We start from the raw sequence: 27,677 nt of genomic DNA, 5'->3' as shown, positions 1-27,677 counted from the left end.
GCGGGAGCTTGTTGGACGAAGGGAGAGGAGCAGGAAGAGTCGTCCGATTAGGGCCAAATCTCGCCCGTTGAACCAGGAGGCATCCCTCCGAAGCTTTCTCCGTGCAACATGAGCACGGCTTTGGAGAGCTCTTCTTCAAAGCTCATCCTGACAAGGGCAAAACCCCTGTACTAACCTGTCTGAACATCCTTGGGCATGACGACACCCATCACGGCCCCAGCTCGTCCAAAAACCCTAGCGATTTTGATCGGTAACCAACCTAACGGATACCCTTTAACAAACAAAGTAGGATAGGAGGAAGATTTTCTCCCCTGGTTGGTTGCACCGTTGGATCGTCTCTGTCTTTGCCCTACCTTAGTCCAACCCTCTGATGCTGACAGCCGATGTTAATCCGCCGAAGTTCATGATAACTCTGCACTTTTGCCTTTGATTGAGACGTTGGCATCGATTGGTTTTTCCGAAACAAGAAAGCGTTGTCATGAAGCTTGGCCCTCTTAACTCTTCACCCTACGAGTTGCGTCTCATTCTCTTCGATCGTTATCTACGGTTCGATTCTTTGGATCTCCGAGGTTGTCGGGAGCGTCAGGAGCTTTTTCCATCTGAGCGTCATGAGCTTTTTCAAACAATAGAAGACCTCACAATGGATGTGGCATGTGGAAAATATCCAATTTAAATTCCCACTTAAAGATGTGATGGATGAACTAGGCCACCAATTTATTGCTATCTGATCTAAACTCGCCATAGTAAAGTTCATCGACAGCATGTCTTCGGCATCCAATGCTCAATTGCACATTTTGGAGTGCTTAGAAAACTTGATTGCATGTTTCTAATCCTATCAAGAGCTTTAGTACATATCAGTGTTTTAAATAGTGGGAGCGTGTGGCGTAGCGTTTAGCCCTCTATAGCGTGTAGCGTAAATACGTAGCATGTAGCATAAGCTACAAGATACTTTTATTTTTTAATTTAAAATAGAAAAAATATGAAAAATAGTACGGGAAAAAAATTTATAAAAAGACCTAAATTATTTTCAAGTATAAGCATGTTCAAGCAAGTAATTAATTATCATTTATCAAAAGCTAATCCACATATATAAATCAAATCAAATAATTATCACATCAACAAACTTCTAAGCAAACCACTTGGGCCACACCATAGAAAACATTGCACATCTATCCATACTTACACCTTAGTGGGCCCCACATGTGCCACACCATAGAAAACAATGCATATCCACACCCACACATAACTTACAGTGGACCCCACGTGGGCTACACCATAGAAAACAATGCCTACCAACACCTCAAAAAGAAAAGAAAATGAAAAAATTGCATACCAACCTTACCCTACAAATATCGCATGATAACCAGCATTTTGAAAAGGAAAAAACAAAACAAAAACAAAACAAAACAAAACAAAAAATCATTCTAAATGAAAATGAACTCATCAAGGGGCAAGAACATCTCTTGCAAGCTAAAGAAGAGATTTAATCAATCAAAAATCTGAAATTTGTAACTTCATAGCCATATGGATGCATAAAGGGGGAAATCTGATTTCTCCTTCGTTTCAGCTCCAATGTTCTTCAAATTACAGCAAATAGACCATCTTGTAGGCTCTGATGATCGGCCAAAAACTCTCCTTCAATGGCCTTTTGGATCGAATGAGTAGCCGCGTCGGAGGCTAGGGTTTGAAAGAGGGATTTTCGAAAACCCACTTTCGAACTATTTTCTTTTAAGTTATCTTTATGTTGTGAGTTCGAAGCATGTTTTAATAAAGAAATCAAAACTGTTTTAAGTTAAAAACAATAAGGCAATATTGGTTTCAATTTTACATTATAAGATTTTCTTATAATATTAGTTTTACACCATTTTACATACATAAAAAATAAAAAAATAAAAAATAAAAAATAAAAAAAACTGTGCAACGTAGTGTACGCTACACACTACGTAGTTGTAGTGTACGCTATGACCCCTGTAGCATACGATACAGGGGATTTGTGCTATTTGGTTACGCTACGTAGCGCTACAACAACGCTATGCTGCATAGCATACACTATGGGCGCTATTTAATACACTTGTACATATATACCAGCTTTGCACTTTTGTAACACAACCAAGCCATGTGTCAAGTGGGGTCCATCATGTAGCTTATTCTGCTAAAAGCCCAGGCTACTTGACTAATGAATAGGCAACACGTGTATTAAAACAAGGGACGGCCCTCAATAACTCCCCATGTGGGTCTGAATCATGGGATGCCCCTTTTGCAGCACACCAAAGCTGCATATCAAGACAGCCTTGGAATATTCTTTTCCTAGTGTATTGTAACATCTTATACTCAGAATGCCATAACCCATAAGATTGCCAGCAATCCACTAATCCTAGACGCAAGCAAACACCATTCAGCCAAGCCTCCTCATGGAGGTGTTCAGCCCGAAGATCACGTCTCTTAGACAATCCTAACTACTGGATTTGAGTACTCAGTGTTCAATATGCCAGGTTGATACAAACAGCACGTGGGGCCACCTTGATGTTTGTTTGTGCATGGGACCCACCTTGTTTTGTGTATGCCATCCAACCTGCACATTAAGTGAGCCCAACCATGGTGATGGGATGCCCCAAAAATCAAATCTATACAATCATTAGAAGGGCCACGCCATAGAAAACAAAGGACAACCACCCTACCACCTCCAAATTGACGAAATGGCCCAAATGATGATCAGGTTATGGTTGGAAAGGCGTGATTTTGGGGTTGTCACACTTTCACAGTGGGGCCACACTGCTGGGCAGGTTAGCATACCGTTTTATGGTGGTATTTTCCTCATTGCTGAAGAGGTTTTTTTTACTCTCTCATCCTTTTATAGAGAGGTGTTTTTGTCATTAACACAATTTTTTTTTCAAGCAACTCAAACTGAAATCAGAGAAATTTGAAAGGAAGATAGCAGGATGCAACATACCTTGATTAATGAGGTAGCTTGATGAAACGCCAATTTAATTAGGTAAGTCAACCATCACTTAGCCTCCGCATGTACAAAAACAATATAAAGTCTAGAACTTGCTTTCTTTTCATACATGTGTTGGCTGCTTGATAGTTGGCAGGCCTATTTATTTGATAAAATGAAATACAACAGGTCCCTCTGGATACATGGTTCAAGGTCCTACAAAGATGCCAGGTTGGCACGTGTCTAGGGATACATGGGGCTAGAAAACTATAATTATAATATCTCAAGCCCCGCATTTGATCATACATACATACATACATATATATATATATAATGAACTACAGGCTATATTGAATATAGCTAGAGAGAGAGAGAGAGAGAGAGAGAGAGAGAGAGAGAGAGAGAGCCATCTACACAATTGTTATGAAGTCAGAGAACCACAAAACACTGTAAGTATGTAGAAAGTGAGTCTGAGAAGATTCCATTGGAACAAATTCAATAACATAAGTATGGTCACAAGTTTAGGACACATTGACAGACACAATATGCAATAGCACACACAAAAATCAGCAAATAATGATATTATGATATATAGGTGGGAAACAGTTCAGATTTGAGAAACAAAAGTTTGAACAACACAGACATAACTTCAAAGTAAGGGAATTCACAAAAAAAAAAAAAAAGTGCAAATACAGTTATCATTACATTAGAACAACTGGAAAAAAAAACTCCAGGGTACCTGCAAAGAATGTAGCCAATAGGATGCCAAGCAAGGTCCCACACGCTGTTATCATGTGCGCCAGCCATTTCGATCTGAGGAGTTTCATGCCTGTGCATAAGAATATAATTTTAGTGGCCATGAGATAAAGAGTACAAATGAAATTTCCAATTGCAATGCTTCCAAGTCCAGGATTGAATGCATCAACAATTGAGGATACTGCAACAAACAAATTTAAAAATCTATTCAGTCATTCTCTTCTTCTTTTTTCCTTTGAGCATTCTCTTCTCAGTAATATTATATGATTGTTGAAATATAAAAATACACGGCACGATCCACTGGATCGCAATGTGTAGTGAATTGCGACATAGTGCTCATTTTGGAATGTTACTGCTCATTTGGGACCATTTTGCCACTACCTACATGCTGTTCCAACTCATTTGGGACCATTTTGCCACTACCTACATGCTGTTCCAACAGTTGCAGAAGAAGTCCCAGCACAAATGTAACTAAATATAAAAACGTGAGCAACACTCAGGTCAGATACTGAAATACATGAACCATGTCAATAAAAGCTTAGAAGATTTTAGAATGACAGAAGAATTATTACACCAAAGCACTGTTTTAAATATCGTTATCGCGTAATGTATCGCACCCTTGGGATACTGATACATATCGGTTATCGCATGGGATATATCGATTGTATCACGTAATGTATCGATGTTGTTGGGAAACGTGGGAACATTGGGAAATTGGTCGAATTTTTCAATGAAACTTTAGGGATTGTTGAAAAAGACATCAATACACACTTAAAAATCAAAACATTACAGAAAAAAGTGCACATAATAGGGGTTTCCTTCATATGGGGTCCTAATATATGCGCTTTCCAACTGAACTGATGCAAGTATATTCAAAGTCTATTCATATAATTTATAAACGTAAGAAGACATGTATAGAAACACAAGCAATACATTCAAAAGCAAAAGAAGAATCACTAGATTAGGTTACATACATGTTTAATTCTGTGTTTGGATACAAAGATTGCATCTAATTTGCAAGAAATTGAGAAATTTTGATTTTTCGCAACTTGACCCATCTCCCCTAAATCTCGAAATCGAAGTTCCAAATCTATGATTTTTCATGAAAAACACGAAAAATCATATATTTGTGACCATTTGACACTGGTTAAACGTGATTTACAACAAAAACATAAATCGAAAAATGAAAATGCTCACTGAATCAAATAGGTGGGATATATCGGCACTACCTGTGCGTTTCGTGTCGCACAGGTGGGATACAAGATTTTTCGTGGGATATATCGGCTGATATCATTGATATTTAAAACACTGCACCAAAGTGCTTTTGCGGTTATTGAAATGCAATGGCAACACTTGCAGCAAAAGAGAGAGAGAGAGAGAGAGAGAGAGAGAGAGAGAGGGATATCAAAGAAAATGAATTTGACAAAAATATCGTAATGTATTCTATTTAGAGAGATTACCCAACAAGCCAATGAAAGATGGATCCATCAAAGCTCCCACTCACAAAATATTCCTCATGGAACGGGTGCCAAGCCAAGGCTAGCAAAACAATAAACCACACATGCAACACAGTGAGTATCCAGCCTTCATCACAGATGGAAAGCATTAAGATAGATAATGTAACTACAGGAACATTGGGACCTGCACTGATGTCAGAAAGTGTTCTACAAAAACAATGAAACATTTGTCAAAGAATCCATACCCATACTTCATGAACCAAAGTAGATCTCACACAATTTTAGAACTTCATCTTGAAATACTTGCAGAATTATATGATTCTCAATCCAAGGATATCTATAAAGCACGGCTGCAACTTGGATTCACATGAAACTGAACCTGACTTACCCAACCTGAGTAAAACTGAACGCGACTTACCCAACCTGAGTTTGGGTCATATTGGACACTCACATTGGAAGATCGCATCAAGTCTCCTAACCAAGAGGCTCATCATGCTTGGATTGGATTCAGTTAATCGCACGCTTGCTTTGACTAATCCTTAGACCTGCAGTTTTGGAAGGCTTCATGGTCATAGCATAGTGACCTTAGTACACATTTTTTAGGCTACGTTAGTGCCTGACATATGGATGTTGTTGCATGAGTGAGGTTGTGGTTGAAGCCTTAGATGCACTAGCATGGGATCCACTAGTCTTCCCGAAACCCAGTTGTGGATAGATCTTGTTGATTGGACCATCCATCAAGTGTTTCATAGCTAGTCAGTGCTCTCCAATGTTTTCAAAAGCTTTCTCGACAATTTTCAACCGTTAGATATTTTGATTTCACTTTTGAAGTTTTAATCAAACTTGATGGATATCTGATAGTTGGATCTTTGAGTGGTCTGCCTCTTGTGCTTTGGTAGGATTTTAGACCTAGGATGGACACCACATGTAGAGGAAGGATTTGGGTCAATTTAGGTACATAGATAGTTAAGAACACAGACTTTTGATGATATAGGGCATATACCAAAGTCCACAAGGGTGAGGACCACCATATGGTGGAACTCCCTTAAATAGATTATATCCCAAAGGGGATTGCTCAAGCTCTCCTCCATCTGGCGTGTGGTCCACTTATTGGACGTCTCTCGTTATTTCTCACATCCATAGACCTATAGTCTGGCAGTAAGAAGGCTTTCAAGGCAATCCTCTATTGGAAATAGATCGAGGATAGACCTTCTACATTGAAGGATATCTCTTAGAAATTTGATTTCAACTACATGGGAAGTAGATCCTAATCATCTAAAATGGGATTTTGAAAATCTGTACTCTTCTGTCTTTTGAAGAAAATCCAACAAAAGAAACTATATTTTTTTATTTCTTAAATTTTCTTGGGAGCAACATCTCATGTACATTGACCATGATGCTCAATCCAATCAGTGTAATGTTAACAAATAAGATGGTGTGATGATACGTATAGTAGGATCTAATCCGCAATTCAGTTATTATTGTTGTTTAAATTACGACATATCATTCTAAATACAGCTTGAGGGAGACCATGGACTGCTTGTGACCATCCATGCTCATAGCCTGCACCAATGCGTCCAGGTAACACTACATTCACAAGCCCAATTGAGATTATGACAGACCTCACTTGGAGAACAAAATGGTAAACTGGCATACAAATGGAGAAGGTTCCCAAAATCTCAAGTGCTTTTCAGTCGTAGGAGCAGGATGAGCATGTTACATATCTATTGTAGAAACGGAATATTTCCAACAATAGTGATCATATACCATAGCATGTACATACAAGTAGACATTATTATATCTTTTTGTAATGCATGTATGATTCTAAGCATCTATTCATGTACTAGTCTATCATTATAAGTATTAATGAATGCATATGTACTGATTTATATACTGTGGATGCAAATAATCTACAATTCAGACCCTACGAAGAAATATTATGGGTTTCAATCATTTTTTGTTTTATTGTTGATCATGTGTGACATGTTCACTGTCCACAGAAGGATACGTACTAATACCCAGTAAAAAAGTGTCACCCCTCTGATTGTCAGATTAGCACCAAAAAGAGCAGAAATCATTCTTGGTAGGTGCTCAAAAGCACGTATGGTGAATAACCACATCCTGTTCATGAATTTGATGAAAAAATGACTCGCAGCCATTGTTTTAAATTTGAAAGATGATTCTACTTCTAATCGATTACTGTAAGCTTAAGAAAGGGGATTCGGTTCTTTATCAGCGGGTTATGCTCAGCACTCTTAAAAGCCCATACATTTCAAGGATTTGAAGCATAGAAATACCCAGATGCAAAGTTTGTCTATATGCATCATTCAAGAACAAATACACAACATACATGTGTAAATACGCAGTTGTATCTATAATTATATACGTAAATAATCCTATCTTAAATCATCCATTACTGAAATGATTTTCAGAATATGAGATGGGGAACAAGAATTACAGGAAAAATGAAAGATATCTCACTAACCAGTCACCTCCTTGCGATGTCCACGGAATGATTCAAGCTCTTTCATGGCTCTAATGTCATAGAGCTGAAAATTCATGAGCAAAAGATTCGCGTAATTATCATGATAAACTTATATAAATGAAAATCTTTGGACTGAATATGTGGGAAAGAGAACACAAATATAATCTAGAGAATGGTCAATGCATCACAAACAAATTTAAACAATGATGCAGAGCCTGTGACCCTAAAAAAAAAAAAAAAAAATGCATTTCAAATGGGAGGTCTTGAAGCACCAATAATCTATAAATAGTACTAAAACTACGATTTTAGACTAGTGCAAATTTCCTAGTAATAAGAATCTTCGATGCAGAAATATCCATAAGAATGAAACACCTTGGTAAAATAAAGTTCTAGCTAACAAAATTTACGGATAATGCCAACATAAATCCAATAAAATAAGAAAAAAATCCACAGAACAGTTGGTTACAAGAACTATAAAATATAGTTCCCTTAACAAAAAAAAAAAAAAAAGAATGAGAGAAAACATTATTTGGAAAGGATGAATAGATCGGGAAAAAAAAAAAAAAAAAAACCTTAATCAACGTAGCAACAAATAATGGCTTTAGTAGTGGCAGTAACACAAACCTTAATGATTTGATCCTTAGAGGCAGTTAGCACCCAGTTACCATTTTGATTCCACTTGACACACAGCACAGTATTTTTGTGACCATGGCTACAAAAGATATGCAAGAATAACCTAAGTATCCAATTACCAACTGGAAAAAAAAAAAATTTGACATGGCAACGAAGACAAGGTACTCACAATGAACAAAGCTCTTTCCCTGTTTTCGCATCCCAGAGTTTTACAAGGTTGTCTTTCCCACCTATTGCAAAACACATCCAAATAACACCCAAGTATGGTATGGACAAAGTACCCATTAGAAGAAGATGCAATCAATAATTACACAGTACAGATAGAAATACACACCTGAAACCAGTAAAGACTTTGTTGGATGCCAATCAACACTCTTGACATCCCAACCATGGCCTGTCTGAGTTCAATGCACATATACAAGACTCTTAGGTTACCCCATGAATGCTAAAATCGTACATCTATTCATCAAATTAATTGTGAATATCAAAAAAGGAGGCGTGCATCACACAATTTTGAATAATTGCCATGATATTATCACATTGCTGTTATATAAATCAGAATTGTTTCACTAGTGTATGAATGGCATGGAAAAGGATACTCCCAGTGCATAAAATAATAAATTGCTTTTAGAAGACATGAAAGAAAACATTTAACAAGAATAGCTCATCAAATAAATTGTTTAGCAACGTAAAATAAAAAGTAAAATGATCATGTTGACCACAAAATATATGTCAAGGCGCAAGCAACAAATAGCAAACCAGTGCAAGTTTCTGATCCTCATAGCCTACCTAGAGAGTTGTTAGGTTGCATTATTGCTCGTTTCTAGGAAGAGCATTTTCTGATTGCACGTTCATATCTTTATGGAAATTGTGCTGTCTTTCTGTTATTAATAGTATGTACAATGTTTGCAGATCGACAAAAAAATGTACCAGCCACAGAACGTTGCATGCATTGCAGCGTGTGTGTGTGTGTGTGTGTGTGTGTGTCTTTGTTTTTTTTTTCTGAAGGGTAACAAGAAACTTTATTAAAGAAGTGACTTGGAAATTATGGCATAAGTTTGACGCCAGCTGCCAACCTGATGCAAACTTCCCTTGTCCAAGCTGGGTACTGGCAATGAGAGGATAGAACTCCCATGGGGAAGGTCTTCGAAAACAGTTACATAATGACCGTTACATGACAGTAACGGTGACCTTTACGCGTTACGGGAAAACGGCCCGTACAGCCCATTATGGGGCCAAAACATGTTGTTTTTTCAAAAAAAAAAAAGGCCATGACACCTGTACCATAACAGTAACAACAGTTACAGCCACCATCACTGCCATGGAACACCTTGCCCACAGGCGCAATATGGACTTCTACAACAAACAATATACGTGGTAATGAATATCACACAGAGAAGCAGACGAGAATTAAAAGAAAGGTATGAAACTGAAGGGAAGTGGCATCAACCGGAGAATTAAAAAATAGGCAAACTGTCAGTTGATTCCACAAAAGTGATGGCAATTAACTGAATCCAAAACCTTGAAACAATTTTAAGGCACAATTACCAGATAATGACCGCTCTTCCTGGCACCGTGCAAAATCCCAGACTTTAACAGTGGTGTCATCAGAGCAAGAGCAGAACTTCAAGTCCGTCCTAGAGAAACTGTTAAACAAAAATAACCTTCTCATCAACCTAACCTAACCCTAAGCTTGTTCATCTATATTACCACATCATCAAAGTAACTGCAACGGCATACCTTAAATCACGAACTGATTCTTTATGAGCAGATTTGTTTGCCTTCACATTGTTCATGTTATTTTGCCAATACCTACACAATAGCTCCGGATATTAAATACTTCCTACCCAAGAGGCATGTGGATTATCAAACAAAGGAGATGCCAAAGAAAAAAAAAAAAAAAGGAATACTACTGTACTTTATTGAGCCCCCATCATCTCCCGTAACCATCCAATTCTCATTGTGACTCCATACCATGGATCTAATTGCTTGATCATGAGCCTGATGCATAAATGCAAGTCAAAAAGATAGCCAATTGTTACTTCACAACTGAAAAGCTTCACAGAAGGCAAATGAAGGGAATTTGGTACCTGAAGAATCATTTCAAAGTTAAAAGACTGTCCATTCCAAAGAGTAAATTCACCACTCTGTGAGCCTGTGATAAGACGCCGCCCTGTAGGTGTCCACTGTAATAAAAGATATGTGTTAGTAACATGAGAGAAAATAATATGTCAGTAAAAGTTGTTAAGCCGATGAAAAAATGAGAGAAAGCAAAGCTTGATGCAGCCCATGCTGAAATTCATGTCAAAGGTCCAGCCTATCTAACCATTTTTGCATGCAACAACATCTTCTAGCATTATCCTAGAATTGTTTCCTTCATTCAATGCTAGTGTGGGAGCTCTTTTTGTGTTTGTTTAGCACTGATTGGGTGATGCTGAAGTCAGTGGCTGATTTCAAGTATGGCATGGGGGTGGAGTTGGCAAGGTGGGTAAAGCTGTGTGGAGGCTAACTCTCATGGCCGCTCTTTGGACTATTTGGGCTGTTAAGAATCGGTGTTGTTCTCGAAATGAGAGAGTGGGTGTTGAAGATGTTATTAAGAAAGTAAAATATCTGGTTTCAAGTTGGGCTGTATATGTTAAAGATATACCAGCTGCTAGTCTCTTTTTAAGCTTATTTGATCGGGTTAAAGGTATCCCAGTCCTAGACTCTTATTTTAAGCTTTATTTGATCAGGTTGTATTCTTTTCTCGCTTTTGCGAGTGTTTTAATAAACATTTTGTCATTTCTCAACAAAAATAAAAAAAAATCAATGCTAGTTAACCAGAAAATATTGAAAGGAATAGTTTCTGAAGATTGTATATCTACATCCTCTGCAAATGTCTAATCCAGCATTATTTTCTAGGTTTCACAGAGAACATCCAATCATGGTTTTAAATAGTGGTTTTGGAGTGTGACTCGCCTGGAAACCAAAACTGGTATGATTCACCTTGTTTTGCTCATTTCAGTCATTACAGTCCCTGACTCCCCGTTTGGTCTGATAACTCATCCCACTTCCTACCTAAGGTCCTAAACTGAGCCATATCGGATAATATTTGAACCACACGTCCAATTGAAGCTTATTCTTTTCTTGTTAACGGAAATTTATTCACTTAAAAAAATGGCAAATACACTGAAGGAAGCAGTTCCCAAAAACCAAAGGTTTAAAGAACCTATGTTTCGCTTAAGCATCCACCTCAATTTGCCATCTCCAGAAGTAAGAGAGAAGATCACGTGAGAGGAACAAATCTTGATAATCTCCTCGCCCAATGCACAGACATTCAGGGGTATCCCCTTGTGCTATGCTGTTAACCAAAATCAATTGACACAACCCAAGATCAGGTCAGGTTATTAAGGTTCTTGGGTTGGGTTCAAGTTGGAAAATGCCAACTGGATTTAAAATCAGGTTGTGTTTGGGTTGAGAAAAATCGAGTTGGGTTAGGTCATGCGGGGAATAACCCATGTATTTGGTTGGGTTGGGTCAAGTATAAGGGAATTCGGGTTTGGTTCAGGTTGATATGCGGGCTGGGTCGGGTTGCATCCTCTTGAGGTGGGGTCAAGCACAGGTTGACCCAGAACCCAAACCGTGCAAGTTGCACCCCTACTATTCACCCATTTCAAAGCATTACTAGAATCTCATCCAAAGACCACCTTTGTAGGAAAGAAATGAACCACTTCTTCAGCATCTATCCACAAAGCTCTAGCCACCACCTCATTAGAGGCCCTGACACCAATTTGCACCCCTGCTATTCACGCATTTCAAAGCATTATTAGAATCTCGTCCAAAGACCACCTTTGTAGGAAAGAAATGAACCACATCTTCAAAATCTATCCACAAAGCTCTAGCCACCACCTCGTTAGAGGCGCTAACACCAATCAAGCCTATTAAAAACTCTAGTACTGCCTGTTATAATATGGGGGGGGTGGGGTGTTGGAGCCAAAGGAAAATTTATTCTAACATCGCATCTTCCACCTCACCTCTTTTTTTTTTTCAAAAGGTCACAGTGCTTTTAGTGAGCAGTTGCGAAGGTAGGAAAGAATGCAACCAAAAGCAACTACAAACCGAAAAGAGAGGAAATGTTACAAGAGGTCCCATCCACAACTAAACATTTCATAGACCTGACAACCCTGAGAGAAGAGCTTGATATATTCCGGAAAGTTCAGTTATTCCTTTCCAACCATATAGCCCAAAGAGTCACCATAAGGGTGAAACACCAGACTGCTGTCTTTTCCTTCCCAAATCTGCCACCTCGCCTATTGTCCAGCGTTGTTTTAGAAAGTTTGCTTTGCTTTAGATAGACCATAACACTGCAAATAAGCAAATGAAACAGAATCTTCTCTTTTTCTTAATGGAAGACTATCCATAAACCTTCAAACAAACTCAGTCATGCTGGTTGGGCATCACATGCTTCCAAAACCAAACACAAACCCCTTATAATTATGATGAAAAGGGTGCATAGAGATTGTTGCTGAACCAAATATATTCACAAAACTGGATGTTAGAGTAATCTCCAATTCTATCTTAGGCTCTTTTCAAACTCTTCGGCCCTTTTATCACCTTCCAAGTTCCAAGCCTCTGAGCATCAAGATCCTAATAAACTAGGACACTCCATCCCCATATGCCGACCAAAACCTTTTCCAGGCCTGGTTTATAATACTTAAGCCTCCTTATTGTCCTTAATGTTTAGGGGCTGTTTGATTTTTGATTTACCATATAAATACAAGTAAATAGTTAATAATTAGCTTTTCCACATGATTGTTTGAGATATTGGAAAGGATTTTTACGTTGAAATTGGTCCAAAAAGTACCTTTTTGGTGCTGATATAAATTTGTGAGCCCCACTGTGATGTATGTGAACTATCCACTGTGATGGACGACTGTGACGAGGCAGATCTATAGCTCAAGTGGACCACACCTCAGGAAACAGTGGTCATAGAATCGTCCGCTGTTGAATGTTGTTTCCTCCCTAGGGCCCACAGTGAGGTCTATTTGTCATCCAACCTGTTCATAAGGTCATAAAGTCACGGATAAAGGGCCACTAAAAAATAAAATATCAGCTTCATCCAAAACTTCTGGGAGCCCCTAGAAGTTTTCAATGGTAGGCATTCAATTCTTGCTGTTTCCGGTAGCTGTTTCCAGTGGTGTAGACCATTTGAGCTTTGGGTCTGCATCATTTTTCGACACATGCCCTAAAATGATCTTATGGAAGGGATGGACAGTGCGGATAAGACACAAACATCGCGGTGGGCCCCACAATTTAAAGCTTTTCTCCTTGGACTACATGACCAAAGGTTTTCAAAGAGAGCAGCTGTCACTGTCATCTTGGGAAGCAAGCTGTAATTACACTTGGAAATAATTATTACCTATTTGCTTTTATTTACTCCGAATTACATATGAAACTAGAAAAGCTTTAAGGCATGCTAGAGATGATCACACCACCAATATAACATGCTGGTGACCAGTGTTTTAAATATCAACAATATCAGCCGATATATCTTGTATCCCACCTGTGCAATACGAAACGTACAGGTAGTACCGATATATCCCACCTATTCGATTCAGTGAGCATTTTCGATTTTCGATTTATGCTTTTGGTGTAAATCACATTAAACCAGTGTCAAATGGTTACAAATATATGATTCTTCGTGTTTTTCATGAAAGTCATGGATTTGGAACTTCGATTTCGAGATTTAGGGGAGATGGGTCAAGTTGCGAAAAATTAAGAAAAATCAAAATTTCTCACTTTCTTGCAAATTAGTTGCAATCTTTGTATCCAAACACAGAATTAAACATGTATGTAACCTGATCTAGTGATTCTTCTTTTGCTTTTGAATGCATTGCTTGTGTTTCCATACATGTCTTCTTACGTTTATAAATTATATGAATAGACTTTGAATATACTTGCATCAGTTCAGTTGGAAAGCACATATATTAGGACCCCATACAAAGGAAACCCCTCCCATGTGCACTTTTTTCTGTAATATTTTAATTTCTAAGTGTGTATTAATGTCTTTTTCAACAATCCCTAAAGTTTCATTGAAAAATTCGACCAATTTCCCAATGTTCCCACGTTTCCCAACAACATCGATACATTACATATATCCCATGCGATAACCGATATGTATCAGTATCCCAAGGGTGCGATACATTACGCGATAACGATATTTAAAACATTGCTGGTGACAATCAGGTCTTAGAGATGATCACACCACTAGCATAACATATACCAAGCCAGCTAGGGACTTCAGAATCAGATCCCTTCAAGAAGATTTCAGCCAGGATTCTCTTTCTTCATTCATCTCCTGGAACTTGATTATGGAATTTGATCATTTATCAAGGGATCCAAACCATGGACACTATCACATATTTTGGATAAGATTCACAATCAGTTTCTAGGCGAAACACTCCATTTTTTCAAATTAGCAAATAAGTCCCTGTCTGCTAAACATGCCCATTTCAATCTTGTTTCTTGAGTGGCCTTTCGTGGTCCAATCCCCTTCAAATGAAGATGAGAAGATGCAGAGTCCTTCCATAAGGGCCATCATTTCCACCACATTAGGACTCATTAGGTCTTGCAATGGATTTCTGTTTACCTAATTACTAGACATATCCAATCCAAAGAAATCGGATTTGGAAAGTAGGATTTTTTTACCCAATTATCCATATACGTATGTGCTTGCCCAATTAGCTTAGGGCATTTTTGTAATTTACCCAACTAATAATATTTTTTCACTAAAATACTAAATAATAATAGTGATAGAATGGATGGATAGAATTATCTAACCTAGAAAGTATGTGGCCCATGCTACATCCATATCTACATTTACGCCAGTGTTTCAAATAGCACCCGTAGCGTAGCGGTAGCGGACACTATGTAGCGTAGCGCGGCCGTAGCGCTACATAGCATCCCAAATAGCATAAATCCCCTGTAGCGTACGCTACAGCTACGTAGCGCGTAGCGTCCGTAGCATAAGCTACAATGTATTTTTTTACTATTTTATTTTTTTCACATTTTCTTTGTTTCTAATGTTAAGGAATGTGACACTTGTATTGTACTTGATACTTTTAACCTATGGGATTTTTCTTTCATTTCATAATTGTGACTTGTGGTTTCAATTAGACATTATTAATTAAAGTGGTTTGCTTAGAAAGTTGTTGATGTGATAATTATGTGATTTGGCTTATATATGTGGATTGGCTTTTGATAAATGATAACTAATAATTTTTTAAAACATGCATATAAGTTATAATTGATGAAATGAATCATCTTTTAGGCATTTATATTTTTTTTTTTCCTTTTTTTTCACTATTTATTATATTTGTCCTATTTTTAAATTAAAAAATAGAAGTATCGTGTAGCTTACGCATCACGCTACCGCTATTTAAAATACTGATTTACGCCCATCATATCATCAACATCATCATCTAAGCCCTATCCCGACTAATTGGAGTAATTAAATCACCATAACATGGGTCTTGAAATCTTGGGTCACACTTGTATAAAACGGATGCATTTGGACATTGTGCAACTAGAGCTGGCAATGGATATCCATTTACCCAATTACCCAAAATATCTGACCTGATAAATTAGATTCATCATTCATACATGGGACATGATTACCAACTTCTACGTGGGTCAGATGCTGATATTGCAATATCTTACTCGTATCTGGCCTGTTTACAACCTCAGACTCATGACATCACTGAGCCCTAAGAAGGCAATTCGATCTCCTCAATGTCATTTCTAAGAACCCCACTGATGTTGGGCAGAACGGATCTTCAATCCAGCCACCATCAAACTTATGCTTTCACCACATTTTAGTTAACCCGATTCATTTCTGCATTGTGTTAGCCTTCCTGCTACCAAAGGTTCAAAAGGTCATTATGGAGATCCAATGTTCAAAACACCGACATGCATCAGCCATATGAGTACATATATCAATTGTAATGGTTTTTCAAAAGACTGATAAATAACAAACCGATCCAGCGCATGCAAGGTGACATGTTGAACCATGGTACCACCCAAAATGACACTTTGTCATCTAACAATGCGAAAGATTGAAAACACAACCCACGAAATTATGACTCACCAGAGCCCAATTGATCATGAGATTGGACAGAGGCAGTTGCGTGAATTCCAGAAACTAGCCATAAAAGACAACTCTTTTAGCATAGTGTGAAAACCTGAAAATCACAGTGCTACAGAGAAGACTCGAAGATGAACCACAACATGGAAAATAGGACCCATATTTGGTATGTTTGAATGATGATCAGACCTTTTCATTATGTTTCAATATAGATGATTATTCTTTTTTTCTTTTTTCTTTTTTTCTTTTTTTGGGGTGGAGATAATTGGACCTTTTTATTATAAACAACATAGACCATCCATTTGCTCACCCATTAATTAAAGATGGTTAGATCATCCAATTGAAGTGATCGTTGAGGGACATTGTAATCTAAGGTCGAGCCCACTTTATGGAAAGTCTAAATTGATAATCAGAGCTTATAACCTAGACTATTCATTTTGTTGGCCCATTGATAGTTTACGTTCAAAGTGATTCTTTAGGGACAGAATTAATTGAAGGCAAGGCCCATATTATGGAAGAGTACGATTGATGATCAGGGCTTTTCCATTATGATCAATCTCGATTGTATATATCCCTGTTCATTTCACTTTCATTGAGTTATCATGTTATAACTTAGCAGTAACAAGATAGTTTTCCAGAGATATTGCTGGCTACACTGTAAATTGAAATTCTCATCTCCAGGTCATTTCAGTATCAATCAAACAACAGAATTCACCGATTCAAACAGAGCCATAATGGAGAACTATATTCTTCATCACTGTGTTAATAGCAAGCCAGGAATCCCTTTTCCATCCACAATACAGTACAAGAAAGAAATGATAAACACGATCAAACTTACCAAGACACGATTGATTGAGCACCGATTTTTGTTTGTAGATGCATGGACAAATTTTGCAGCAAAGCTTGTAGAGGGATTATCTGCATATGCATTGGTTGGTAACATCTGCACCCATGACCAACATCAGAAACCTGATTATACATTAGGAAGAAATTTAATAAATTCATAACAAAACCCTTGAAAAACCATTCTAGTAAACAGCTCTAAACAGCTCAGAAAATATGGGCAAGTAATCATGTAATGAACCAGGAGACAAACTGGAAATCGGGAGCTGCGATTAGAAGAATGAACAAGTGCATGAATTTTTCTTATATATACATAAGCAAAGCTCACCCTTGTGTTTAGCATTGCATCCTTTCCTTCCCGATCTTTGGCTCTCTATCCTAACCTCACTTTATGTATAATATAGGAGCATTTTCACACCGGACTCGAGTGGGGTGGCCTACGTGAAGTGGGGGCACACTCGGGGTGGGACGCCCGTGTGAAGTGGGTGGCTCATGTGAGGCGGGTGACTCGTGTCAAGAGGAACCCATGTAAAGTGGGGCCACGAGGGGGGTTCGGCTGAGGGCCCATCCCTTGCGAAGTGGGGCCTGGGCTATGAGATAAAGCGATTGATTCGCCACGCTCTATTAGTTCAAGCTTTAATAGCAAGTGGTTAACTATCTTGAGTCAAAGTAATATCAGAGCAGGAGGTCTCGTGTTCGAAACTCCTCATGAGGGTGATTAATGCAAGGAAATTTTCACACCGGGCTCGAGGGGGGGGGGGAGAGGGGACACACTCGGGGCAGGTGGCTCGTGTGAGGTGGAACCCATGTGAAGTAGGGCCCACAAGGGGGTTCGGCCGAGGGCCTAACCCATGTAAAGTGGAGCATGGGCTATGGATAAAGGGATTGATTTGCCACGCTCTATTAGTTCAAGCTTTCAGAGCAAGTGGCTAGTTGTCCTATGTTAGCATGTAGTAGGGGTGTACACGGACCGAGCTAGCTCGGTTAGCTCACTCGACTCAACTCGAAAAAGCTCGATTCAATTCGGTTTGAAGCTGAGTTCGAGCCAAGTCGAGCTGATTTTTTGAGCTCGAAAAAGAGTTCAAGCTGGCCCCAGCTCGACTCGACTCGGATCAAACCCAACTCGAATCGAACTCGGATCGAACCAGTTCGGTGACTCGGTTACTTTGATATTGATGTTGCTTACCAAGTGTTTGATGAAATAACTCAACTAAGTGTGGCTGGTGGCAAGGAAGGATATGAAACAAATACTCTCTTTTTTTCTTGATTTTTATGTTGCTTAGAAGGTGTTTGATAAAATACCTGTAAAACCACTACTGTTGTTTTACATATAGTGACATTTTGAAGGTGCAATCCATCTGTTTGTGAAAATGCTGCAAAGGCGAACTCGGCTTGAACTGGCCCGAGTTGCTGACCGAACCAAGCCGAGCTGGCCAGTCAGGACCGAGTCAAGCCGAGTTCGAGCTAGGGTCAACTAGTGCCCAAGCCAGGTCGAGCTTAGGCCAGCTTGACTCGGTTCGACTCGATGTACACCCCTAGTGTGTAGTCTGTTTAGCATGCACCTTCCCCTTCCTGATCTCTTGCGCTCCTGCCACCCTCTCTATTTAGCACTCCCCCTTTCCTTCCCGATCACTCTCCATGTGCATTGCATGTCCCATACCCCCTTATATATAGGTCATGGAGAGAAAAATGGGACCTGGCATAATATATGCATGACACTTACTATGACCAAGTGAGCCCTCCCATGTTTAGCATGGAGCCCAAAACCAGGATGATCCAAAACTCAAGTTTCTCACACCATAGGATATGGTTGGGAGGGAACGACCACACATCAAAAGCTTCCTAATTGTTTGTGGGCCCCAACATTGTGTGTATATTCCATCCACTCGGACCACCCCATGCATCAAAGTTTAGATGTGCCCCACCAAGATGAAGGGGCATCCTTAACTCAGGCCATTTCAGAACTTAGGTGAGCCGCGCCATGTGATTTTAGAGCTTTTAGGCATAGTGAGGCCCACTCAAGTTGTGGATCAGCTTTATTTTGGGGATGTACAGTGAACATAAGGCATAACTGATGGATCGAGCAGATGTCGTGCATAGGTCCAGTTGTTGAAACGTCCGGGAAGCGTCAAAATGACAAGTCTCCTACGAAGTCTTTGTGAGAATCACCAAACTCTTTCTCCCCTTCTCAACTAGTGTACGAAAATCTTTGAGAAGACCTACTGTGGAGCCCACATGGCTCCATGTACCGTAACATACGACAGTGTAGACCTCTATGGGGCCCACCCTGATGCGTGCATGACATCTACTGTCCATCAGATGCACCGCCTCCAAATCACCCTAGGATTGGCAATGGGCTGGGCCAGAGCCCGAGTTTTTTTGAACTGGTTGGGTCTGGCCTTCGGGCCAACCCTGTAAATGTTGATTTTGTGGGGAAGGCCCGGCCCATTGTCAGCCTTAGACTTAGTACCCTGGAGCCCGAAGATTAGCCCAATTGGAAACTCAGGTAGGCTAACATTTGTAAAATCAAACCTAAAGCCTCTAAATTCATTGATAGCTCACCTGGGTTTGAAATGGCCTGATTTTTAGCATTGTTGGAGGGCACATTTGATGGATGAATTGGATGGCAAACACACAACACAGTGGGCCCCTCGAACAGTATAGATAGTCTAGCGTACCATCCCAACTATTCCCCATGGTGTAACCCACCAGAGTTTCCAATCAGATGGGCTTATGTTTGTCCCCATGGCCTAACATAGAAGGACGCACCGCATGGACGGAAGGGTTGCCATGTATACATCAGTGGACCCCAAGGTCAAGATTATGAGATCATTCTCCACGTGTACAAGTAATAATCAATTTGTCAATGATATCGGTTGGTATATCAGCAAATATTACTGATGTCACACCTGTGCACGAAACTCTGGTGTCCTCACAAAGAATGCTCATGTCGATCAATATATCGCAACTATCACCACATATATCGCATGCATCCTTCATAGAAGTCCAATGTATCTATTGATACTTGCCAAATAGTGGCCGACAAAACATAGTTTTGTTATATAAACAATTGAAAACTATTATGCATAGTTATTTTTTGCAATGTTCCAAGTTATGAGTGTTTAATCATTTGCCTTTTCACATCTTTGAAGTTTCATTGAAAAATTCCACCATTTTCACATTACACAATATTTCCCAATGTTTCCCCTGACATTTCTATATTCTGAAAACATACATGGTCCGTTACAACATTGCAGACAAACATGTACATATGCACAAGTATGCATCTCTCATTGACATTGCACATGCATACATGCACCTATGTGTGTGTGTATACACACACGCGCATATCATCCCCGCACATGCATCCCTCTCTCTCTCTCTCTCTCTCACGTGCATTGAAGCTACATATGTGTATATACACAAGCATATCCCTTCCTCTCCCTGCTCAAAAATAAAATAAAAAATAAAAATAAAAATAAAAAATAATCCAAGTTGACAATATCTTACAGATAGTATTGTTTTCTCATTTGAATATTTATATTGCAAGCCCAGAACCAGAATTTGTCAAATAAATAAATAAATAAAAGAAGTTAACTAACATCTATCGCTGCAGCTGGGGTAGGTTGCAAAACAGTCCTGTCCCTTGCATCGCGCTGCCACATGCGAATCTGCGAAAATTCCATACCACTTGCTGAATAAATTCTGTGCTTTGATTTGAAAATTAAATATTAATAATTTTAGTGCTATACAATTTATCGAAATGAAGAAAATGTGGAGTTTTACAATTTCCTTCAGCACACAAAGTAGTTATGCATGGGAATAAACAAAGCCAAGAGCTATAAAGTTCAGATGGGGAATGTAACAATTTCAGGGAAGAAAAAACAGTTAGTCCAAGCCAGCAGCTCCAGAAATAAGTTTTCCCTGTTTAATATGGCAGCACCTTACACTCCTAGATTAGATTTAGCTGCCCATAGTAGCATTTAACAAGAAGATGCACGGTGCTCCCCAACATTTGTGCAATGTGTATGAAAGATGCAGAGTCGATTAATCACCTTTTTCATCCATTGTGCTTCTTCAACATTGCTTGTGTGATGTCGGACTCTATAGAAGGCTTCCTCTTGGCTTGGCAAGGCAGAGGAGTTGGAAGAAAAGGCAATGTAGTGGCTAATCATAATGGCCATACTTTGAGCTATTTGGGGGAAAAGAAATAACTGTTGCTCCTGTAATAGAAGCGGCTCGGTTGAAGAGATGGCTAGGAGAATTAAGTTAGACATAGTGGGTTGGGCAATGGGCATCCCACTTACAAACCGTGGACTTTTGTAATCTATATTCTGTGTTTGGGTTGTATTTCTCCCACCCTAGCTTTGCTTTGGCAGTTTCTTAACAAATTGATGTTACCTTTCACACACACACACACACATACACACGCACAAACTGAACAATTTTATGAAACCAGAGACTCTCAATGCTGAAGGTGCATATAAGAGTAAACACCAATGAGGATATTTTCTCCAAAGAAACAGTTCTTCAGTACAGAATAATGAGAATGCAAGCAGTAGAAACCCTAGTAATTAGCTCATGATGTGGCATAAAAGAGAGCTGCCTGAACGTGGATTGTAGGCCTATGAGAGTGGACACCCCACCCTACCGCTTTCTCGGTGATAACCTTGTTAGATCAGTCTAAATATGAACATCAATGTCAAAGAGCATATAAAGCTATTCCATAGATTTCCAAAGATGAGATCAACTGATCAGGATATTGTGTTCAGTTTTTACTGACTAGAAGTGATATTTCTGTTCAGGTTTCTAAGATTCTGTTTACTACATAAAATCCAGGCGGGCGACTTTTTTTTTTTTTGAAGAGCCCAGATGGGCAACTCAGATGATTAGTTTTCCAAAACCAACCATTCATATGCTTAGAAGTACAGACTGAGTGAGACATCGAGGCACAGTCCGCTTTGACCAGATTTGGTTGAGCCTAGAGGCCAGCAGGCGAGGTCTGCGCCTGAGAACTAATCAGAATGGGCCTGGGTCTGCCTAAAAACCCAAATGCCAGTGCAATTTATTTTCCAATGACAACTTGTTAGCTTGGTACTTGGACAGCATGCACCAGGCTTAGGGCCAGATCCTTAGCCAGTGGGTCAGCCACACCGTGGGGCCTGGCTTATTAATCTCACCAGGGTATTCCAAAATGGTTATGTAACAACATAACTGATACGCGTCTGAGTCACAATGGCCATTACGTAAAAATTAACCCGCGACAATCCTGTAACGGTCAGCTACGTTGCCAAACTAGGTTTTTTTTTTTTTTTTTTTTTTTTTTTAAAGAAAGAAAGAAAGAAAGCCATAAACAACCATTGAAGGCAACAATGGTGGCCGTTACGTCCACCATCACCATTATTGAATACCTTCAATCTCACAAGCTAAGCCTCTAGATCCAGCCAAGATGCAGCTCTACATACATACTTCAATTTTCTCTACTGACACTCACCAACATTGCTAAAGTTTGACATGCTAGTAGCTTTGGCATGTGCAATGCACGTGGAGAGAGAGAGAGAGAGAGAGAGAGAGAGAGAGAGAGAGTACCGTGGTTGGATACACGTGGATGTAAATTCTTCAATGTGCTATGTCCACACCATCCATCCATTTTGCAATATCATTTTAGGGAATGACCCCAAAAATGAGGCAGATCGAAAGCCCAAGTGGACAACACCACAGAAAGCGGTAGGGAGACTACCGTTGAAACCTTCCTAGGGCACACCGTGATGCTTATTTGCCATCCAACTTGTTCATAAGGTCACACAAACCTGGATGAAGGGAAAACACAACTATCAGCTTGATCCAACACTTCCGTGGACCCCAAGAAGTTTTCAATGGTGGGCATTCAATCCCCCACTACTTTATGTGGTGGTGTAGTCCATTTCCGCTTTGAATCTGCCTCATTTTTTTCCTTATTCCATAAAAAGATCTCGCAAGATGGATGGATGGTGTGGATATAACACATACAGGGACCCGCGGAACTATGCCACGTCAACACACCTCCACCAATCCACGTCTTTGCAGTAAATCTGAAGGATACCCAGATTTGACAGCTAGATCTATGCTGGGGACATCACGCGCACACGCGCACGCATGCCGCCCCCTACGCACGTACGTACGAAGGAGGGCCCCACCGTCGATCTGGCTCGATGACGACGTCCAGGGAAGGCCTCCTACTTAGAAGATGAAGTTTTGATTCAAAAGAGTGGGCCCGATAGTCAAAAAAGCCTATCATGGGATCTCATGATATGGCCCACTAGTTGGATTGATTTCATATTTTAGGTTTTGCCTATTTATGTTATTTAGAACATCATGAACGCTTTAGATTTCTTTGATCGGTTTTTATTTTAGTTTACTTCATCGCCAAGTAGTAGGTCGCACATGGCGCAAGTTTTGGGGTATAGGGTTTCCCTATAAATAAGCACCCCTTGTAGTTCTTTTGATTGATTCAAGTTTAATAAAAATTCCTGCAAATTTTTTTCTACTCTGAGTTTCTGAGTTGTGGAAAAATTCAAGTGGGTGCGAAGCCCTCCCTTTTCGAAGGGCTAAATTAAAGTAGGTGCGAAGCCCTCCCTTTTCGAAGGGCTAACTACCGTGGTGCAAAGCCACGTTTATCCTAATCCGCCCCTCCATCTTATTTCATCCATTCTTCGATCATCTTTGCCTCAAATCCACTTGCTTTGCAACTGTTTTTCTTTCTACAGCCAGTTTCCAGAATTTGGCCCTGCAAAAGGGCTGAAACTTCGACGGAAAACCGTGCCTCAACCGTACGTCGGATCGCCATCAAATTTGGAGGGTTTGGAGACCCCCCGGCCAACCAAGGCCAAGAAGTCCCTTTTGGGATTCGGGCCTCCTCCACACGTGCGGCCCCCTACTGCACACGTGCATCGGTACCCTGCCCCGCTACCCGCACGCGGGATCTGTTCCAGGGGCTGATTACTATGCATGTGTGGCTAAATTCTATTTCCCTTTGAGTATCGTTTGGCTTATAATTTTTATTGTTTCAGCCCTAGCCTGTGTAGGCCTGGACCCGCATAGATTCCCCTTAATTGAATGTTTGGACTTTCATGTGGGATATGGAATTTGTGTAGTTGTTTTTGAACTAATGTGATCTTAAGCCTGAATTCTTGCACATCATATTTGAATTTCATGTCCTGCATCAATCTATCCAATCAATGGTAGAGTGTAATGATGTGAGCTTCCTACTACATTACCGTGGTAGTCAACGATCCAAACAGGCCCCCCAACCCATTCCAAAGCCTCCTAGGAGATGTTGGCAACATCCAGGTGGATAGAAATCTACTTCCTTTCATCGACTCTTCCTTCTAGGCACAACGGCCAATTTCCATGTATGCACTATGGTCGTTATTATGATTGTTCTTCTCTTCTACTAAGAAAATCGATTCTTTCTCCATAACCACATCCCAAAAGGACTTGGAACCCTGGACTCGGTTCTCCATTATTATGATTGTTCTTCTCTTCTACTAAGAAAATCGTTTCTTCTCCATAACCACATCCCAAAAAAAGACTTGCAGCACTCGGTTCTCCCTAGCTCTCGTATTTGCACCTGAAACGCCCTCTTCATCTTCAATTTCCTTCTCCTAAGACCCATTCTTTTGATTCTCACTTTGACTCAATTGCAAAAAGTTCTTCACCTCCGGCGATACTTGGCTTTCTGCAGTCTTTTACTGGAAAGTCATTTGCCATTCATATGTTCTCAGCATTTTTTTACTTATTAAGCCTTTTCATCCTCACAAAAGTGAATTCCCAAATACCGTCGTGCCTTTCATTCAAGGGATGACCACCTCCATGACCTTCCCAAATCTTCCAAAAGATCTCTAGATATTCGTCTCTAACCATTCCTCTAGAAAGCTTTCCACGAACATCGTGAGCAACTCTATAACTTCGCGAGATTTCCTCCCAATGTTTCTTCTTCCCTTGGATCCTCTCCGGCACCAAAACCCATTCTTCATTGCAGGAACCCAATCTTAGAGAGCACCAAACTTCAGCATCGCACAACTTGCGGACTTAGGCTCCTAACATTGCATAATTTCGGCATTCAGACTAATCTGTGCGTAGTAGCGTCTATTTTATCTATCTGGACACACGATAGGTTAATATTGAACTACTGTCTTTCTTTTTTTCCCCATTTTTTAGATTTTTTAAAAGTTTTTTTAGCACAAATCCAATCCTTGATTGACTCAATCGAATACCAACTACAATTCATCATCAACTTTGAAAATAGCAGCTGCATGATAAGGAATTATATCACATGGATCCTAAATTTCCATAAAAAAGCTAAGGATTGTCTTTTCTCCTTAATGAAGAAGATAACAGAAATACATCTGTAAATCGTGACCAGAAGTTTCATATCAGAGATGCATCGATTCATCCAAGCATTATATGATAGGAATTTACAAATTCCAAAGACTACACAAGTCAACTTCATTCTACAACTTTCTGGAACTCTCAATGCATTAAAATGTGTTGACGAATAAATGAAGAAAATAGTGTTGATAATAAATTTTCACCTGCATATATCGAACCACAGTGCTAGTATAATCAACAGCTCGCCGATGAACAAGCTTTCTGACTCTTTTAGCAGCAAAATTGTCCCCATGTGCTGCAACAAATTTTACTTATATGAATAAAAGAAAACATATTCGACAATAATTAATACAAAATTAGCATCACAGGCGAAACCCTTATTTACCAAGCTATTTGCGTAGTCCAAAATTTCCTCTTGACCATATATCAGTTTCCAACATATACCAAGGTACATGGAATCTTAATGCCAAAAGGACATACACCAAATCGAAGTCCAAGAATTCCATTAGAAAATTTGATAATCCACCACAATGTTTCAAACATTGCCGATATTATCATCATCACCAGGTCAACAATACAAAAACTACTAGATTTTTTTTTAATTATGTCAGCGATATTCTACAATATTATCGATACCAACGATATTTTGAGAGGAATCCCTTATAAAAGCTCCCTGGTGCCGATGATACCATCGATGGTATCCCTAATACTAGCAATACTATCCCGAAACCAAGGAAACATCCGTGAGTGGGCAAAATTTGACAAAAATTAGAAAAAATAAATAAATAACCTAAAATATCTTCTTCTTTTTTTAATTCCTTATGTGATTTCAATCACTTTTAGTTTTTCATTGAATTGAAGTTTGGAATTGGGAGAAATCTCAACTCAAATCAAACACGGGCAGGAACTCAAAAGGTGACGAACAATCCCTATGAACTTCTTCTTCTTCTTTTTGTCAAATGTTAGCATGGATTGCAATGGAAATCCATGTCTATGCATGATTCCCAAGCATTGACATAGATTTATGGTGAACAAATCAACGTTTAAGTGAAAAAATTGGAAATTTTGGTGAAATCCTAATTTTTCCATTTTTATATTGGAAAATGTCTTTTTCATTGTTAATTAATGTGGAGATTTTATATCTTAATGAGTGTTGGCAGATTTATTGATTGGCTACAAATTTCGTACATTTATTTTATATATTTATTTTTTTTTACAACGCATGGTTAGGCCCCTATAAAATGGAAACTTATTACGTATAATTGTTTTTTACAATATTTTGATTCCTACATGTGTAAACATATATCTTTTAACATCTCCTGAAGTTTTACTGAAAATTTCCCAATGTTTTCCTCAGTAGCGATATTTATCCAAATATCGACGATAATATCAACGATATAGATACATGTTTCTGTATCCTTGGTCATCAATACATTAACAATACCAATACTCTGAACATTGATCCACCGCACCTCTCAAATATAGATTCCAACATAATTAACTCTTTAGACAATCACATTATTACAAGCAAACCATTTTACTTGATAAAGCAGTGCTAAAAAACATTATGGCATGTGGAGGCATCAAATGTCGACATAACTATTGCCACATTTCTAGGAACGATTAAAATGTTCTAAAGGTAGGTTACACACCCAAGCACCCAATCAACTTGATGAGGTCAAAATATGATTGCAATGTTGGTGAACAAGACTTTTTAAGTATGGAATTCCAAATCTATGTAAGTTTTGAACTACAAACCTACTCGTAAAGATTTATCTCTACTATATATAAAGCGAGCCAAGGACATATTTTCCCAGGCAATTAGTTTTAGGAGAGTCGTGGCCTTTGAGATTCTATAAGACATTAAAGGAAATTTCCAATATAGACCATTAGTATATTTGTAATTTTGAAATCCGCGATCTTATAAATAGACAGCTTGGATTTTAGCTACGTCAACAGACAGTTTGGATTTACTTGCTCTTCCCCGCTCCTTTTTCATTTTCAAGTAACCAGCTCCCACTTCCCTTTGCAATCGTGTTCATCCAACACAACTTATGTGGCGCCCACCATGATGAT

The 27,677-nt window shown here is 39.2% G+C and overlaps 1 protein-coding gene across 3 annotated transcripts in view; it reads right to left on the bottom strand.

The window, feature by feature from the left end:
• The window catches only part of LOC131228214 (flowering time control protein FY), a 55,445-nt gene that overhangs the window by 15,910 nt on the left and 11,858 nt on the right, over positions 1-27,677 (bottom strand). For all 3 annotated transcript variants that reach the window (XM_058224137.1, XM_058224167.1, XM_058224170.1), the window contains 13 exons: positions 25,805-25,896; positions 20,834-20,902; positions 17,227-17,331; positions 10,357-10,452; positions 10,185-10,267; positions 10,007-10,078; positions 9,815-9,912; positions 8,601-8,660; positions 8,436-8,496; positions 8,258-8,345; positions 7,634-7,697; positions 5,152-5,230; positions 3,675-3,764 (listed from right to left, as the gene is read on the bottom strand). In XM_058224137.1, the coding sequence (XP_058080120.1) occupies positions 3,675-3,764; positions 5,152-5,230; positions 7,634-7,697; positions 8,258-8,345; positions 8,436-8,496; positions 8,601-8,660; positions 9,815-9,912; positions 10,007-10,078; positions 10,185-10,267; positions 10,357-10,452; positions 17,227-17,331; positions 20,834-20,902; positions 25,805-25,896 (1,057 nt within the window). The remainder of the gene's footprint in view (positions 1-3,674; positions 3,765-5,151; positions 5,231-7,633; positions 7,698-8,257; positions 8,346-8,435; positions 8,497-8,600; positions 8,661-9,814; positions 9,913-10,006; positions 10,079-10,184; positions 10,268-10,356; positions 10,453-17,226; positions 17,332-20,833; positions 20,903-25,804; positions 25,897-27,677) is intronic.

Source organism: Magnolia sinica, chromosome 1 (genome assembly GCF_029962835.1).
Source record: "Magnolia sinica isolate HGM2019 chromosome 1, MsV1, whole genome shotgun sequence".
Taxonomy (NCBI): domain Eukaryota; kingdom Viridiplantae; phylum Streptophyta; class Magnoliopsida; order Magnoliales; family Magnoliaceae; genus Magnolia; species Magnolia sinica.
This window is presented reverse-complemented; position numbering and strand designations above follow the sequence as displayed.